At 42.4% G+C, this 18,137-nt stretch overlaps 1 protein-coding gene across 6 annotated transcripts in view; it reads left to right on the forward strand.

Moving 5' to 3' along the window:
- Window positions 1-18,137, forward strand: part of DNAH12 (dynein axonemal heavy chain 12) — a 180,590-nt gene that overhangs the window by 54,978 nt on the left and 107,475 nt on the right. For all 6 annotated transcript variants that reach the window (XM_073351483.1, XM_073351485.1, XM_073351484.1 and 3 more), the window contains 7 exons: window positions 8,705-8,824; window positions 10,574-10,683; window positions 11,961-12,144; window positions 14,586-14,726; window positions 16,224-16,307; window positions 16,413-16,601; window positions 17,202-17,321. In XM_073351483.1, the coding sequence (XP_073207584.1) occupies window positions 8,705-8,824; window positions 10,574-10,683; window positions 11,961-12,144; window positions 14,586-14,726; window positions 16,224-16,307; window positions 16,413-16,601; window positions 17,202-17,321 (948 nt within the window). The remainder of the gene's footprint in view (window positions 1-8,704; window positions 8,825-10,573; window positions 10,684-11,960; window positions 12,145-14,585; window positions 14,727-16,223; window positions 16,308-16,412; window positions 16,602-17,201; window positions 17,322-18,137) is intronic.

An 18,137-nucleotide genomic window follows, 5' to 3' on the forward strand; every position in this document is an offset into this window, starting at 1 on the left:
CAATTTATTTGAGCATAAGCTTTCGTGAGCTACAGCTTACTTCATCAGATGCATACTGTGGAAAGTTTAGAAGATCTTATTATATACACACAAAGCATGAAAAAAATAGGTAATCAGGATGACTTTGAAGTAGGTCCATCACCGGTACTTAGCTACACAAATTAACATTAGGCAATTGCCTGTTCTTTACCATTCGCAGATTTTCAGCTATACATTTCAAAGGGAGATGAATACAGCAATATCCCATGGTTACAGTTAATTTAAATGCTAGGATGTTCTTTTGATCTCTGAATTAACAGAATACAGCATAGATAGGGACTGTTGATTATATTGTTGACCACTACCCATATATATGTAAATACACAAAAACACAAACATTATCTCCCCATATGTCTTGAATGGTTGAATCTGAGTCATTTATCCTGCAGGACACTTAACACTTTCTGGCCATGCATCACACCCCCAAGGAGAGACTGTGTAAGGGAGCTATCAGAGCTCCTGGATACACCTTAAGAACCTTCCAACATTGATATGAGCTGTGTTTACATTGAATTCTTTGGAAGGCCAAATTATTGATGCATGCTTTGGCCCAAGTTAAAAATTTAGTCCATACTTTCTGAAACACTTCAGTGATTCCAGGGTTTGGTCTATGTGTTTACTTAACATAGCCATTAACGTTTTTCAGAGCCAAGAATAGAGGAGATGATGTAAAGGGAGACATAGCCTGCTCAGCTTCCCAGCAGCATCAGTTCAGGAACTCTCCCTCTTCCTTGCTGAATTAATGACGGAAGATTGAGAGGGCAGGGTCTTCAGAAGTGCTAAAACTGGGGAAAAAGAAAAGGAGTACTAGTGGCACCAGCTGTAGCTCACGGAAGCTTATGCTCAAATAAATTGGTTAGTCTCTAAGGTGCCACAAGTACTCCTTTTCTTTTTGCGAATACAGACTAACACGGCTGCTACTCTGAAAACTGGGGAAGTAATTTCAGAGAGATGGCAATACTGTAATCATTATGAGAGGCAGTGGAGAGCATTTGGGGTGCTCCATTAGACTCCCTAAACAATTTTAGGAAATGCACTGCTTGATGCGTCTTCACTCATTACAGGGACTCGTGCCTTTTAGTGCAGCCTAGCACTGACTGCTATATAACTTACGTTACTTTTTAAGCACAACATTTTGTGATGGAGATCATTGATTCAATGACTTTCAGAGATCTTTGAGATATTTTCCTGCGATGGCAGGGCCAGAGCTGTCAGCTGCTGCATGCAGTGGGGGGCCCTGGAGCTCTGAACCACCAAGGGCAGCAGGGGCTCTACAGCTGTCAGCTGCTGCTGGTGGCAGGGACCTCACAGCTGTCAGCCGTGGGAAGCAGGGATTGGAGGTGTCAGTGTCCCCCCCCTTTATTTTTAGTGAAAGTCACAGACATGTCACAGACTTCCATGAATTTTTGTTTATTGTTGACAAATTTTGTGAGTCTTGAATCTGATGAGCCCTGGCCAAAGAAACAGGGGCAATCCGACAGATGGCCCTCCAAAACCGTAAGGCATTGGACATAGTGCTGGCGGCAAAAGGAGGGACTTGTGCTCTCATTGGAAAAGGCTGTTGTCTGGTATATACACACAGCAGTCTTTTCCAATGAGAGCACAAGTCCCTCCTTTTGCCGCCAGCACTATGTCCAATGCCTGACGGTTTTGGAGGCCATCTGTCATATTGCCCCTGTTTCTTTGGCCAGGGCTCTTAAAGTTTCTCCAGTTTCATTTGCCATTATTTCAACTACTGCTTGTAACCTTAGGAGCCTTTTTGCATGGTGTATTACTCCCCCTAATGGTATTAAGGAACCACCAATGGCCTCTTCCCAGGTTAAGGGGCTTATTTTATTTACATACCATTGGGCATCCGTTAAGTCCCTTCTTTTTCGCCTGAAATTGCGGAGGCTTTCTCGAGGGAAGGTTCCTAGCACTCGGAATTGTGGGAAGAGTCGGGCGGGATAACAGATTCCTGACCAATTAGCTGGTAGTGCGGTATAAGCTCTGGTCCCACATACCCAGTGATGGCCTATTAAGGCCGGGAAGGGTCGGTTGCACCCATTTGTCATATAGGTGTTTGCAAAGGAGGAGTAGTATCCCCCAAAGGGTACAGGGTAATTCTCCTTACGAGGAGTGGTGTTATTTGCATGACATTGAAAGATTGTATTGTTTTCACTAAGGTTACTATAGAGGGAACATGAGATTGATACCATCTGTTTGATCCCAGGTTGAGAAAAAATTCGTATCTCCATACCCGGCCCGCCACTTTTTAGTTTTGTTTGAATAATGCCATACACCATTGGCCATAATATGCTGAAGGCAACGGCTTTTCCCTAGATCCAGCCCTGTCCCATTACACACCCAACACCAATGACCTTTTCCCTCCACTACACTTATCCATTTAGATGCATTTATTCCCACCGCTTCCCAAGTGTCATTGCTGTTCCATATTTTGTTAAACGGACGAGGCCGGCATATGTACAAAATCAAGTTGCCAATGCAAGAACGGTGCTTGAGGCAGGCCCCGGAACCCCTGGGCCACTTTTACAGGTTTACCAATATTATGGCTTTGGCAAATGGTACAGGCTGCACAGTGGCAGGCTGCAAAAGAGCTAAAATGGGGGGGCCCACCATCCTGTCTTAGTTATAGCAGAGACCATCCTCTCCTTTCCGACATGCGAAACACCGTGTAGCAGGGTGGCCAGAGACGGGTAGAGTGAAAAGGGGGCTACAAAGGCACCAGTAGGCAAGCGCCAAAGAGAATCGGGATGTAGAGAGCAGCCTTGGTCAACCCAGGATTCTTTCTCGGTTTCTGGGGCAGAGTCTTGGAGCAGGGTGAGGTCAGTGGGGGACGGCGGCGGTATAGAAACAGAACGGGAACCTAGAAATGCATCTGGGAAGGTTCTATGGCAGCAGCATGTTTAGCAGAGGCGTCAGCAAATGCGTTACCCTTAGCAACATCAGTATCTGCCATTGAGTGGCCAGGGCACTTAACAATAGCTAGGGCAGACAGAAGTAAAACTGCATACAGAAGAGCAGTGATGTAGGGTCCATTTTTAATAGGGGTACTGGCAGAGGAAAGGAAACCCCGAGTTTGCCAGAGGGTACCAAAGTCATGTACAACCCCAAAAGCGTAGCGGGAGTCAGTGTAAATGGTGGCGGAGCATCCCTCCACCAAAAAGCAGGCATGTGAGGTGAGGGCAACTAATTCAGCGACTTGTGCTGAGGTTACAGAAGGTAAAGGCTCAGCTTCCAGGGTTTCAGAGAGTGAAACTACAGCGTATCCTGCAAGGAGACGACCTTGGTCGTCTCGAAAACAGGAACCATCGTAAATAAAATAAGGTCAGAGTTAGGGAGAGGGACATCAGAAAGGTCAGAGCGCGGGACGGTGACAGCAGAGACAGTTGCAAGGCAGTTGTGGGGATCACAGTCATTAGACAAAGGAAGGAGAGTGGCAGGATTTAACTGAGAACAACGCTTTATGGTGATATATGAAGCTGATAGTAGTAAAAGTTCGTACCTGGTAAGGTGGGCAGAGGAAAGGTGGCCTGTGTTATGTTGTAGCAGGAGAGTTTCTACAGAGTGAGGGACCAGGAGGGTAAGAGGAGAGCGGAGAACAAGGGAATCGGATATTTCGACTAGGCGCGCTGCAGCAGCCACAGCATGCAGGCATGGGGGTAAGCCTTGGGCAACAGGGTCTGAAGTGGCAGAGAAATAAGCCACTGGGCGGTTCTTTTCTCCATGCATCTGAGTGAGAACTCCAAGTGCACACCCAGATTGTTCGTGGCAGAAAAGGGTAAAAGTCTTAGAATAGTCAGGCAGCCCTAAGGCAGGGGCAGAAGCCAAACTCTGAGGGAAACAAAGGCAGAATTGGCCTCAGGGGGCCACGGCATGGGATCAGGCACAGAGAATTGAGTGAGTTCCTGGAGAGGTTTTGCAAGGGAGGCATATTGGGGAATCCATTGTCTGCAAAATCCAGCCATGCCTAAAAACTTCCGGACCTGGCGTGGGGAGCAGGGTCGGGGAAAGCTAAGGATAGCTTGGACGTGGGTGGGAGAAAGTGCACGGGAACCCTGGGAGAGGAGAAAGCCAAGGTATGTGACAAAAGCCTGACAGAGTTGTAGTTTAGAGCGAAAAGCTTTGTGACACTTATTTGCTAGGGCAGTAAGGAGCACTAAAGAGTCAGTTTCAGAGGCAGACAATGAAGGGGAACAGAGGAGTAGATCATCTATATATTGGACTAGTGTGGACCTGGACGGGAAAACAAGGTCAGCAAGGTCTCGGGCTAATGCCTGGGAAAAATATGACGGGCTTTCAGTATACCCCTGGGGCAGTGTGGTCCATGTGTACTATTGCCCTTTGTAAGAAAAGGCAAACAGGAACTGGGAGTCACGGTGAACCGGGACAGAAAAGAAAGCAGAGCACAAATCAACAACAGTAAAATGAGTTGCATCTGGTGGGATAGAAGCCAGAATCGTCTCTGGGTTAGGGACAACGGGAAAACCAGGTATGACAATGCGGTTAATGGCCCGAAGATCCTGAACAAACCACCACGATTTACCATCAGCTTTTCGAACTGGGAGGATAGGGGTGTTACAGGGGCTGGAGCAGGGGATAATAATGCCTTGTTCCCGCAGGGCGGTCATGACTGGAGCAATTCCAGCCTCTGCTTCGGGGTTTAAAGGGTATTGAGACAGGCGAGGCAGAGGTTTGGAGGAATCAACAATAATGCAGACGGGGTCAGTATGTAAACGGCCCACTTCAGACGGGTGGGTTGGCCACAGAGAGGATGGGACCTGTGAAATTAGGTGTTCAAGGGATGGGACCAATGGGCAGCAGGGGACCGGAGTGGAAAGGGGAGTTTCAGACAGCAGGGAGGCTACAGAATCACTCAGAGAGGACTGGGGGATTTGTAAGTAGACACCATCAGGGGAACAGGAGATGGTACAGCCAAGTTTACATAACAGGTCCCGACCCAAAAGGTTCACCGGAGTGGAATCCGAGAGGAGGAATGCATGGTCCGTGGAAAGGGGACCAACCTGGACTGGTAGAGGTTTTGAAAGGAGATAAGGGGTTGGGACTCCCATAATGCCCACAGCGGATATGGTTTTTTCGGAGCGGGGAACCTCAGGCAGGTCGGCAGTACGAACTGCAGAGAGCGAAGCTCCCGTATCAACAAGGAAAGGGAGAGAAAGATCATTAATAGTCAAAACACATTCACCCGTGGGAGTGAGAGGTAGTAAAGGAGCTAAAATTTCCTGAGGTTCCCTGGTGTTCTCTCATTGCTGTGGGACAAAGTAAGTCTGGGGACTGTCGGGCTGTGCCGACAGGGGGTCTAGCTGGTTGCTTACAGAGCTATTAGGCTGGCGCGGACACTTGTTTTTCCAATGTCCGGGTTGTTTACAGTAATTACAAACACCCCCAAAACCCGAAAATCCAGTTCCACGGCCCCTTCCATGACCACATCCCCCTCCCCGGTACTGTTTACCTTGCCCTGAATAATGCTGTATTTGCAGGGCCATTAACTTTTGGGAAGATGGTTCCTCCTTTCCCTTTAGAGTGCCACTGATTGCAATTTATCCATGGTTTCAGTTTCCCACCCAACACTTATTCGCTTTAGCACACTGCCAATAGCAGGTAGGAGGCCATTAACAAACGCATGAGCCAGGGCGCCCTTCCCATTTTCACCCGGTTGCTGTATACCAGAATGTTGCAGAAAAACATCAGTCAGTCAGGTGTGATAGTCACCCGGACTTTCTCCCTGTTGCTGTTTACAGCAATGTATGGCTGTCCAGTTTGTTTTTGGAGTCCATACTTGAGGGATGGCCTCATGTAGGTTTTTAGCTCGGTCTTTACACTTTTTCCTGTATTCAGCAACAGGACCGGTGTCTGGTAAAGTTGAATGGCGCTCACTGATGGGCCGGTTGGCTGCTGTGAGCCATTTTTCATGCTCGCTAGGGGTTACAAGTAGCTTGCACAGCTGCAGGAGGTCTGTCTCAGAGGGTTCATAGGTGTCGCACACTAACAAGAATTCCTCTGCAAATGTGGTAGGATTTTCCAGGGGCTTTGGAAAGCTTTTTACAATTGAGAGGAGCTCTGTATGAGTTCAAGCTTTATAGCTCCAAGTGGGACCCTCTTGTTGGTCCCCAGTATGCAGGATTCGGAGGGGAGCCTGGATAGGTTAAGAGCCAGAGCATAAGTGTTGGGCCCAATCAATGTCCAGGCGATCTTCATATGTATGGGGAAAAACAGAGGAGTCAGACAGACTGGAGGATTTCGGGGGAACGGGGGTTTTTTCTTTATGGGTCTGAGTGGTACCGGAGGAATGGGCCTGGGCGGTATTGGACGATCCGGACTGGTCTGAACTGGAGACCCCTGGGAGTTGTTGTGACCCCCTATTAATCCAATGCAAGGATGCCAGGCCTATTAATGCATCTTCCTCATCGTCATCCCCAGTATTTAACAAGGGGTTTTCTTCGTCCTTTCCCACAATGAGATGGGAGTATGAAGGGGGATGGGATCGATCCTGGTCTTCTTGGAGAACGGGATAAAGGGGAGCGCTCAGTCTGGCAGCGGGAGAGGAGGCTTCTAATAAAGCTTTTAACTTATCATTTGAATCTTTGAGAGAGGCAAGTTTTGATTCTGTCCACCTATGATTTGCCTCTTCCCACCACTGCATGAAACAATCAACCTCTCCTTTTGCCAATTTAGTTTTAGGTTGGCTGAGTTTGTCCTTTAAGACGTCTACTCGGTCTTTGTCCCAAGATCCTAACAGTGACCACTGAATTTTGGGATTCTCCTGAGTTAGCCTAGACCATTTTTCCAGAAATTTACAGGAGTCCGGACCCTTTCTAAAATACATAAAATGAGCTGGTGTTCCTTTAGGGAACTGTCCCGACTTAGACGTCTGGTTATCCATACAGGAGGACTTTACACACCAATCACACAAGAAGGAAAGTCGGGTTTGTCAGAGCGATGCCCGGTGCAACACACAAAAGGAGCCCACAGGCTACTGCCTCAATTGCCCTTGCTTTCACACCAAGGGTTTTACCCAAGGCGCGGTGCGGCTGCGATTGTGCAGATTTCACTCACTCAGACCGTGGGGACATGAACCCTTTGGTCAGCCGATCCCTGGACGGAGACTGCGCCCAGACTCAAACACACCACAGGGAGGATGGATAGACACAGAGACAAGACAGTCCTCACTCCGGACAAAACACAGAAATAATTACCTGACCAGATTCCTGATGTCAGATCCCAGGATCCCTACCAGAACAGAGTGGGAACCAACAGGTTTGATGGCGTAGACTTCACTGTGGTCATGCACCCTTCCGTTCTGGCGGAGGACCGCTCGGGCCAAATGCCCAGTTGCCGGCTTGTCACGGCCATCCTAAGAACAGTCAGGAGTCACACGGCCCCAGTGAAGACGGTTGCCATCTCGGTAGGACCTCCAAATTGTCAAAGTCAGATTCAAGACTCACAAAATTTGTCAGACCACTCTGTTTATTAGCAAAGCGCTTTGCCAGTGCACCCAGATATGTGAGACTTCTGCAAAAGTTCAAGCTAACTTATTTAAACAGATAAGGGAAAGCCAATTTAACATAAGAGACAGAAGGAAGCAGAAACTGCTGTGTGTATATACCAGACAACACCAATGAGGTAATAGATCATGCTAGCCACTTAGAACAAATCACATATCTTCCCCACGAAGAGCCAAGTTCTTTATGGAAGTGGCTAAGTAACCTTTTCAATTTCTCTGGCATAGGAAACTGGTTGTTTCAGGAAGCCCTAATTCTCCTGTTTGGAATCCTAATAATTTTTGTATGTTTTCAGTTACTTTCCTATTGTATACAAAATTGTGTCAGGCATGCTACACAGATAGCTGCCCCAAACCAGAGTGCTAATTTGATGATTTTAAATATCACTGATGAACAAAGAGATAAAGAACGATTGATATGTGGAACCCAGTAATTGTTGGTCATTGTGTAGCTTGACCAAAAGGAGGGATTGTGAAAGTAGAATGAATTATACTGAAATTATAATTCATTAAACAAATGCTGCTTGAAGGGTTTGTTGAAATATTGTTGTCAGGAAGAGAAACATTAAGGAGTGTGAGACAATGGGTCCTACTGAGCTAGGGTCCTAGCTCAGTAGGAGCTCTAAGTTAATTAGTTTGAGGACCCATTGTCTCACATGTTTCTCTTCCTGACAACTATATTTCAACAAACCCTTCAAACATCATTTCTTTAATGAATTATAATTTCAGTATAATTCATTCTACTTTCACATTGTCCACAACCTGTTCATGACTTTTACTAAAAATAATTGTGACAAAATCTTAACCTTACACATTAGCATAGAGTTCAATTTTAGAGTAAATCTCAGGAAAAACTTCCTAACTGTAAGAATAGTAGGTCAATGAAACAGACTCTCTCAGCAGGGTTGTGGAAGCTTCTTCACTGGAGGTTTTCAAAAGGAGGCAGGATAGCCCTCTCTCTTGGATCGTTGAGACACAACAAATCCTGCATCTTGACTGGGTCACTAGATGACCCTTGCGATCCCTTCCAACCCTATGATTCTATGATTCACATTGTGCAGACTGATTTGATTTGTATTTCTATAGTCAGCATGTAAATCAGAACACTCATTTTCTGTAAACTTATGTATTTCTTTTCTTTAGCTTCTTAGATCAATTAAGGATGTTAATGAGCCTAAATTTTTGTCACATGATATACCTCTGTTCATGGGTATAACTAGTGATTTGTTTCCTGGTGTTAAGCTTCCTGAAGCAGATTACAATGTAAGTTCATTTGTAAGGTAACTTTTTTCACTAATACTCATGGCATTGCATCATTTGTAATTAATGCAGTATTCTATTTCTAATTGCAAAATGAGGCCCTGTGGTTTTCTTTTGAACCCAAAACCAGCCTTGAGTCTCTCATCATTTGCAGATCTGTATTTGTCTTTGTAGTTTTGGCCCATTTATAACTTAGCCCCTAACAAATCCGAGGACCCCTCTTACCTTAAACAGCCTTTTTGGATGTATACCAGTATGAAAGCCACCCCACTTTCCCTGGATTTTAGCGTCTTTTGTGAGTAACTTGCTGGTCCCCTCCCTAGCCTTTGGGGTTTTCCAAGTTATTAGGCATGGTGAAACTTGCCATGATTACTTAATTCTTCCTGTTCTTCTACAGTGGAATGGTGAGAAAAGAGACGGCCAGGCTGCCCTCTTCCTCTTTCAGGGACTGGGTGAGGTAGCTGGTCTCCCAATCCCCTTCCTTCCCACCAAAGGGGAAAAAAAATGCAGGTGGGAGTCAACCAGATGTCTGTTCCCAAAAGACTTCACACAAGTTCACTTTGAAGTTCTAAATTTTGTGGAAACCTGAAATTCCTAGTGAACCTGGAAGGTTGTACTGCTACAGATCCAACTTATTGTAGGTTCATGAAATGCACATGCTTCTATTATGATAATGTAAACCATGTGGGATGTTTTAATACACCAGCACAACCTTGGCAGAAGGGGAAATACTTGTCTTCTATTACCTTCCATAATACAGTAATTGGAGTGGGTAGGGTGTAAGCAGAGGCAGATGTTCAGTAAAGAAGGTGAAGATTTTGTTTTCCTTACCCACAAAATACCTTCTGTGTGCAGTTACAGCACAGCATCATTAGCTCTTTTTGTAGGGAGTCTACAGTTTAAACAGTACAGCAGCACAGCTGCAGCACTTCAGTGTAGACATTTACTCCAGTGACGGGAGGGGTTCTCTTGTTGTTGTAAATCCACCTCCTCAAGAGGCGGAAGCTACTTCAACGGAAAATTCTTCCATCAACCAAGCACTGTTTACACGGCAACTTATTTCCCCTTAACTACGTCGCTCAGAGTGCGTGTGGATTTTTTGCATTCCTGAACAACATAGATGGGTCAATCTAATTTTCTAGTGCAGCCCTCAGTATTAGGCTCTGAGATAGAAAGGATTTCTTTGTACTGGATAAGCCATGTCACTGTTATATACAACATGAGACATATAAACATCACCAAAGGCCATCAATATCTCAATAGAGAATTTGAAAACTTAGCCTTATATTTGCCTAAAGTAACCATATTTAGTTTAAGTTACAGCATCTTAAATTCTGCACGTTAGTAAATAGTACTTTAGTCAGGGCATATCTACTTAGGAACTTTCAGGAAAGTTAAGATGAATGTTAAAATGTGAAGCTAAAACATTTTAGTTAAACCCCTGTGTGGACACTCTCATTCAGAAGTAACGTGGTCTTAGTTTTCTTTAGCCTAATCCCAGAGGAGTCAGTAATTAACTAATTTGATTCTGTTATCCACAAATGTAATAAAACATACTGAGAGTGGGGTGGAAGTTGTTCTAGGCAATAATCTGAATATGGAATGATGTATGATACAGGTTCCTTTTGTTCATGAAGAAAATTATATGGCTTTATAAAGGATTGTTGTAAACTATGTAATATGTAACCATGAAAATACCCTTTAAAAAAGACTGTTATGATACGAAAAGGTTTTATTTTGTTTTGATTTTAGGATTTTCTGGAATGTGCCAACGAATGCTGTGTTATAAATAATATCCAGCCTGTTAAAGTTTTCATTGAAAAAATGATACAGACCTATGAAATGATGATTGTTAGACATGGGTAAGATTACCAGTGCCTGTTTCACAAGTACTACAGGTTATAGTTATGTTTTTTGTAATAACCAATAAAGAATATTTATGTAAATAGACTAAGAAATTATTTCCACTTTTAAAAAAGACACAGTGATTATTTAAATCAAATATAGAAAATCCCAATGGTCACTGTATGCTGCAGAATTTTTATATTGGTACATTTGGATATCCTAATTTTTAATGCAAATTTGGTGCCCAAGAAAGTGGAATCTCTGAAACCAGACATATTTGATTCTGCAGTCCCAATGCTCCCTTTTAGAGTAACAGCCGTGTTAGTCTGTATTCGCAAAAAGAAAAGGAGTACTTGTGGCACCTTAGAGACTAACCAATTTATTTGAGCATGAGCTTTCGTGAGCTACAGCTCACTTCATCGGATGCTCCCTTTGAGTTCGGTAGCAATTTTGCCTGTTTAATGTTTGCAGTTTGGACCCATGTTGTGGAGAGGAGTTGCTGCTGTAAGAGCTTGCCTGTATTAAAATATTAGCCCACCAGATCTCTGCCATTTTCGTCTTTGCCTTTTTTTGAGCAGCAAGTATGTGGTCGTCATATTTGTACAGTACCTCAAGAAATAAAAACATATACTTAGCTCTAATGTATGGCTTTGCATATTCAAAACTCTTTGCAAACATTGACTAGTTAGTCCTCTAAAATACTCTGAAATGGGATGAAATTAACAAACTTATTTTGAGTTATGACTAAAGATTTTTGTTTTAGTGCAGGTTCCTCATCTATCTTTTCTTTTATGATAATCTTTCCTAGACAGCAAAGAAAATTAGAGAATAAGTATAGCCCCAATTCTGCAAATAAATGCACTAGAGTGAATCCCTGCTGCTGCACTGAGTCCAGTTGGGTCCATTTATGTATTTTAATTGTGCGATCAAATATATGCAGTTGCATGAGCAAATCAAGTATTTGCATACACAAATTACCATTTAGACTCCTAACTGGTTATTTTGGACTTATAAAATACTTGATTGGTATGGGTAACTGTGGTAATAGCTCACACAATGCAAGCACATATATTTTTCTATTGACTTCATAGAAACATGGTTCCTAACCATTGAATCAATGATGTAATACATTTCACACTATAATTTTTGCTACATACAGAGTCAGATCCACTTAAGCATGTGCTTAATATTAAGCACGAGTAGTTCCCATTGAGGCCAATTGGCTGGATCAGTGCCATAAAGTATATATTTGATGAAGTTAAGATTTTTAATAATAATTTTCTTTTATCCATAGCTTTATGCTTGTTGGAGAGCCTTTTTCTGGGAAGACCAAAGTTCTACAGGTGTTGGCAGATGCACTAACCCTTATGAATGAACGTGGATATGGTGAAGAAGAAAAAGTAATTTTTAGAACTGTGAATCCAAAATCCATTACCATGGGTCAACTTTTTGGACAATTCGATATGGTATCTCATGAGGTATTGTGTTTTATATGATTGTTTTTAAAAATATTGTATAGCAATTGGCCATATTCCTCCATTGGTTATGCTTGTGCAAGCCCGATGGCTTTGATAGGTTTGCATGAGTACATCCATGCCTTCACTGCAAGGTGCTCTTATTTGGGTATTGCCCCTAACTCCTTTCTATCCACAACACACAATTCCCTCAACTAAGTTGGTAGTGCTTTAAATCTGGGCTAGCTGGCCTGGCTAGGGGTATAGGCTAGAGCCTGGATACCGCTGTTGCTTACGCTGGTAATCCACCCACTCTGCAGTGAGGACTCAGTACTTTTCCCATGATTTCCCCAGTGTACTCAGAAAGACAGGCAGGTTCTCCCACAATTAATTGAGAAAGAATCATAGAGCAGCTCAGCTTACTGCAGCACAAAGAACCATGGGAGTTGCCCCCAGAAAACTGACCAGCATACACTGAGGGAGCATAGCAGTACTAGTGAGGACACAGTAACATGGGTATGGCTTTGCAGTGTGGCTGCTCACATTCAGGCTAGCCTGACTTGGGTGCTCAGACCCTGGTGTTGATCACTCGAGTTAACTGCTGTGAAGATATACCCTGAGAGCAGAATTTTTTTAAATTTATGAATAACTGGGCCAAAGCCAAATATACATTGTTATGGCAAAAGGTGCTAATGGCTTGCATGTTAGGGGTCATTGATGTATAAATCCTCAGGATGAAACTCCCTACAAAAAGAGCTAATGATGCTGTGCTGTAACCACACACAGAAGGTATTGTGTGGGTTAAAGTGCTCTTCTATGTATGGCAATAGAGGTGCTGAGGTTCCTGCAGAGCAGCTGCACTGAAGCAGGGTAGACCCCCAGGCTCATCTTTCAGGGCCATGTGGTCTCCATGTGCAGCCTTGGGCATAGTCTACACACAGTTTTTGTACTGCTTTAATGTTTTTGGTTAGGGGTATGATTTTTATTCCACTGTAGTTAACTCAGCACAGCCCCTAGTGTGGAAGCAGTTATACCAGTATAAAGTATACTTATACTAGTATAGCCTATTTCTATAGAAGTATGGGATTGAGCTACAGTGATATAAGTTCATTTATACAGAGGTAACTGCATCTACACTAGGGAGTTATACCAGTTTAACTATATCACTTTCTAAACCAATATAATGAAAGTAATACAAAAACTGTGTGGACAAACATCTGGTCTAGAGTTTTCCAATATGTAAAACTCAGAGGGTGACACAGGAAGAGGAGACTGTCTGTGAAGTAATGAAATTTGTATGAGGCCTTGGAGGAGGAGGGACGTACAAGATAGCTGCTTTTTCATGTCCACACAGGAAGAAAAACAAGATGCAATGGATGTGGTTTAATTAGGCCACAGCTTTATTCACTTAACATGTCTGGGAATACCAGGCAATAAATCATACAGTGCAGGTCATCGTTCATTCCTTAATCAGTTCTACCTGTTTGGAAGGGCTCCCATCAGCCCTCCCACTTACCAGCCTGGTCCCTGTCCATTGTTGGGACATTGCTGCCTTCCCCTTGTGAGAAGGCAAAGGGTTCTGGAAAAATGGGATGTTTTCTCCACTGTACCAGACATTAGGAGTCCCAACCCCTCTTTTCGCAGGATGCCTTCCCCTAAATCTTCTTCCAACTCCTGTTTATCAGGGAATTGTATCCTTTTTGTAACAAGTACCTACACTGGACACCTGCCATAAAGAGGCACCAGCAATTAGTGTGGCTTCTTTTGGAGACTGGGAAGAGGTGCCTTATTTCAACTTTCTGCAAGAAGGAGTTGCCTGTGTGCTCTTCATTACCATCCCTTGTTTGAGGAAACAAGACTTGTGTATATTTTGTAAACAAATTACACTAAGACAATACCAGATTTTTTTGTCACCAGTTTCTGTTCCAAATGGGAAACTGAGGCCATGTCTACACTTACCGGTAGATTAGCACTGCTGCGATAGATGCAGCAGTGTCGATTTAGTGGGTCTGGGGAAGACCCGCTAAGTCGATGGCAGAGGGCTCTCCTGTTGACTCCAGTATTCCAGCTCCCTGAGAAAAGTAAGGTAAGTCAGCGGGAGAGCATCTCCCGTCAACACAGCAGGGTGTAGACACTGTGGTAAGTCGACCTAAGCTATGTCAACTTCACTTACTTTATTCATGTAACTGAAGTAGTGTGTCTTAGGTCGACTTACTCTAGTACTGTAAACAAGCCTTGAGACTTGCAAAGCCCTGAATTCTGTTACTGCTTGGCAAAGGGTCAATAAAGTTTTTTAATAGTTTTTAACACTTCTTCATGTTTTTACTTTGTTCTTCTCTGTTTTGTTCATTAACATGAGCTAAATAGAGCCCTGATCCAGCAAAATACGTAAGCATGTAAGTACTCCCATTGACTTTAGATTTAGCATTTTTAAATATGCCTATTTCCATTTTTTCCTGATCTAGTGGACAGATGGTATTGTTGCCAATACTTTCCGAGAATTTGCTTTAGCTGAGACATCTGAACGCAAATGGGTTGTTTTTGATGGTCCTATTGATACTCTGTGGATAGAAAGTATGAACACAGTGCTGGATGACAACAAAAAGGTAAAACATAGGCGTTATAAATGTCTAAAGAAAATGCTGTGCCACTTAAGAAACAAAATTCTGCATATAAAAGAAAACAGCACTTGTAGCTATACCTGCACCTGAGGTACAATGGAACCAGTTGAGTAGGCTTGTGATTAACTTGTGTTTTTGTGAGAGAGAGAGATATGTCAGGAGAGTTGTTTATGGGGGTTTTTCGGTTGGTTGGTTAGTTGTTTTATATCATAGAATAAGGTATTGAATTTGACCACATTTCCTAATCAAACATATGTTCTAATCTTGTCACAAAAATGCAAAATTTATAAATGGGATTTAAAAGAAAAAGATACTAGAAGTTTAATGATATTTCTTCTCTGGAAAACCTTACAACCAAAATTTCAAAAATGGTCTCCAGTTGTGGGTGTCTATATTTTTGTATGCCCAACCTCAGACACACAGGGCCTGATTTTCAAAGTTGTACTCACAACTCCCACTGATTTCAGTTAGAGTTGTAGATGCACAGCACCTCTGGAAAAACAGCCCCTAGGTATCCCAAGTTAGGTACCCAAATCAGAGGTCACTTCGTGAGCCTATACTATTTTGGTGTGGTGTCTCATGGTATCTACACTAGGCTATCCTGTGCTATGTTCGTATGTTCTGCAGCACAGGCTGCAGCAGACTTCTGTCCGACCTTGTGCAAGTTAGACCCTTGCCATCCTTTCCTGTTCCCATCCAGTGCAGGAAGATACCAACTTTAAGTGGTGGGTAGACCTTGCAGGTGGCAGTGCTGGGAACTGTGGCTGGTGCTGGTGCTATAGTTGTGTTGAGTCTCAGGAACTGAACATTTTAATTTCTGTGAGCAGTCCAGAACCAGTGCCTAGACAACTTCACTGGTCATGAAAATAGTTGTCATGGGGTTTTCCTGGAAAAACTTGAAACTTTGCAGTTTGAAGCATGAGTTTCTCCTAGTTTGTTAAACATTTTCATTAATATTTTTGTTGTTGAAAAATAATTGTGTAAAACTTCAGTAGTTTTGTGAAGCTTATAGAAAGGGCAATGGGTCTGATTCACTTCTCACACCAGTGTAAATAAGAAGTAACTCCACTGAAGTCAATATATTAATTAGTGTAAAGCTGGTATAAGTGAGAAAAATCAGGTCCGATATTTGTCCTTTACCTGTGATTTCCTCTTCTAGCAGGGACTGAAAGATCATTTGAGTCCTGTAACACAGTTACAATTTCTATTTCCACAATTAATAGACAAATGAAGTGAGTGGCAAAAGTACAGAATTTGGCCCAAAGAGAATAGAAATTGGTTACTATTTCAAATGATTGTTGTATGGTGCGATGGGTAATGACATGTCTTTCCCATTTACTGTTGTTAGCTTCACTCATTTCGATATGGAGATCATCCAAAGATATAAACACATTAATTTACAAGTGAAAAAGATTGTTGTTACATAAGGTTTTGCTAATATTCATAACCATGGTTGTTAAATTAACTCTTCTTCGTATTTAGCTTTGTTTGATGAGTGGGGAAATCATCCAAATGTCTGCTCAGATGAGTCTGATCTTTGAAACAATGGACCTTTCCCAGGCTTCAGTAAGTTTAGTAGTCAGTTAAAATGTAATCCATAATTGCACAATTATACAATATATAATGATGCGTGGACTTGGTCTTAAAAGTGAATTTACTATTCTTCTTTAGCCGGCTACAGTCAGTCGTTGTGGAATGATTTATTTGGAGCCATCACAGCTAGGCTGGATGCCGCTTGTAACCTCTTGGTTGAACAGCTTACCTGAACCCCTGAGACAAAAGGAACAGCAAGATCTACTGCAAGAACTTTTGAACTGGTTAATACCACCAGCCTTAAGATTTCGTAAACAACAGTGCAAGGTATTTTTTTGTTTTTATTTTCACCACAATAATTATGTTGATGTTTCCATTCCACTCTCTGTGTCCTGTGACAAAACACTCAGTGATGGTTGTGGCAGATTTTTGCATATGCAGCAGATGCACCTGATTTTGAGAGCGCAACTACTTTGCCCAACTTGGAAAACTTGACCAAGAATATTAGGTGAAATTTGTAGGTAAAAGATATTTAAAAGCTAACCAATATCATAATGAGTGAAAAGTAATCTCACCTGAAGTTTGAGGGGAGGGAAGAGGATTGTTTTATGTTATGGGAAGCATTTTATGTAATGCTCACATGCCATACAATAAGTGGTGCTCCCCATGCTGTACCTATAGGATTACATACATTGTGTCTAATTTTTTAAAAGATGCATGATTGTCATAATTACAGATTAAGAGGGTAGCTTTTCAGGGACAAGACAAGGGAAAAGGATTTTGAAACTAAAAGAAAAACACTTGCCCCTAAATCCTTTGTTTAGAGCCAAAATATAATTTAACTGTGTTTCCAAAAGATATACTAAGATTTGTGAGAAGTATTTGATACTGTGATATCAAGCATTTTCCATTCTTTGTGTCTTGTAGGAGCTGGTTCCCACAAGCAACAGCAATGCTGTAGTGTCTCTCACTCGACTTTTTGAAATGTTACTTTGTCAAACTGTTCAACAGGATCCTACCAACAAAAACATCCGCACATGGATTATGGTTGGTCTTTTACTGGATGTATTTTAAAAAGAAAAAAAAACAATTAATTGGTAACAGGACTCTTGCAAAATTAATCTTTTCATCTTGGCTTTCCTGCAATAAGTGCATCACACACATGAGCAAGCATACACATACATACACTTCGTGTATACACACACACACATTCTGCTAACTATTCAAGTTCACTTTAACTCGGTAGGTGAAAGAAGAGAGAGTTGAGAAACTGTTGCTACTTTTCTAAAACTTGGGAGGTGCTCAAACACTACCATGATAAGGGATTTATAAGTACCTAGACAGATATATTTCAACCCTTTTCCTATCTGTTGTCAATTTAATTTAGAACATTTTGTTTTAACTCATTCATGTTTTAATTAGACCAAGCAGCTAGCTAAAGAATGATATTGTGGAAAGAATGATGTGCATATTATAGCAATGCATTTGTCAGGTTGTGCAGAAGTTTAATGGTATGAGAAAAGCAATTTAATTGAATTAAATTGAAAAGCAATTTAACATTAATCTTAAAATGTTCTTTAGAGATTGACATGAATAGAGAGCTCCAAAATGAATATCAGACTGAAATGATGTGTGGGATCTGCAGCTATTTACAAACTGCTTATGCTTTACTTACTTGTTTTATGGTCTTAGTAGAATCCATGCATGAAATTAATCCCTGGTGCAAGGAGCACCCCAAAGTCCTTATAGACTAAGCCCATATAAGGGCTCTGCTGGATGAGTAGCCATGCTGTGGAAGTAGCCTCAAGACTGGCCAATGCAGGGCTAGTTCAGAAGCTCACTATGGAGTTGGTCTGTGAGTGG

The sequence above is a fragment of the Lepidochelys kempii genome, chromosome 7 (genome assembly GCF_965140265.1).
Source record: "Lepidochelys kempii isolate rLepKem1 chromosome 7, rLepKem1.hap2, whole genome shotgun sequence".
In the NCBI taxonomy this organism is placed as follows: Eukaryota; Metazoa; Chordata; order Testudines; family Cheloniidae; genus Lepidochelys; species Lepidochelys kempii.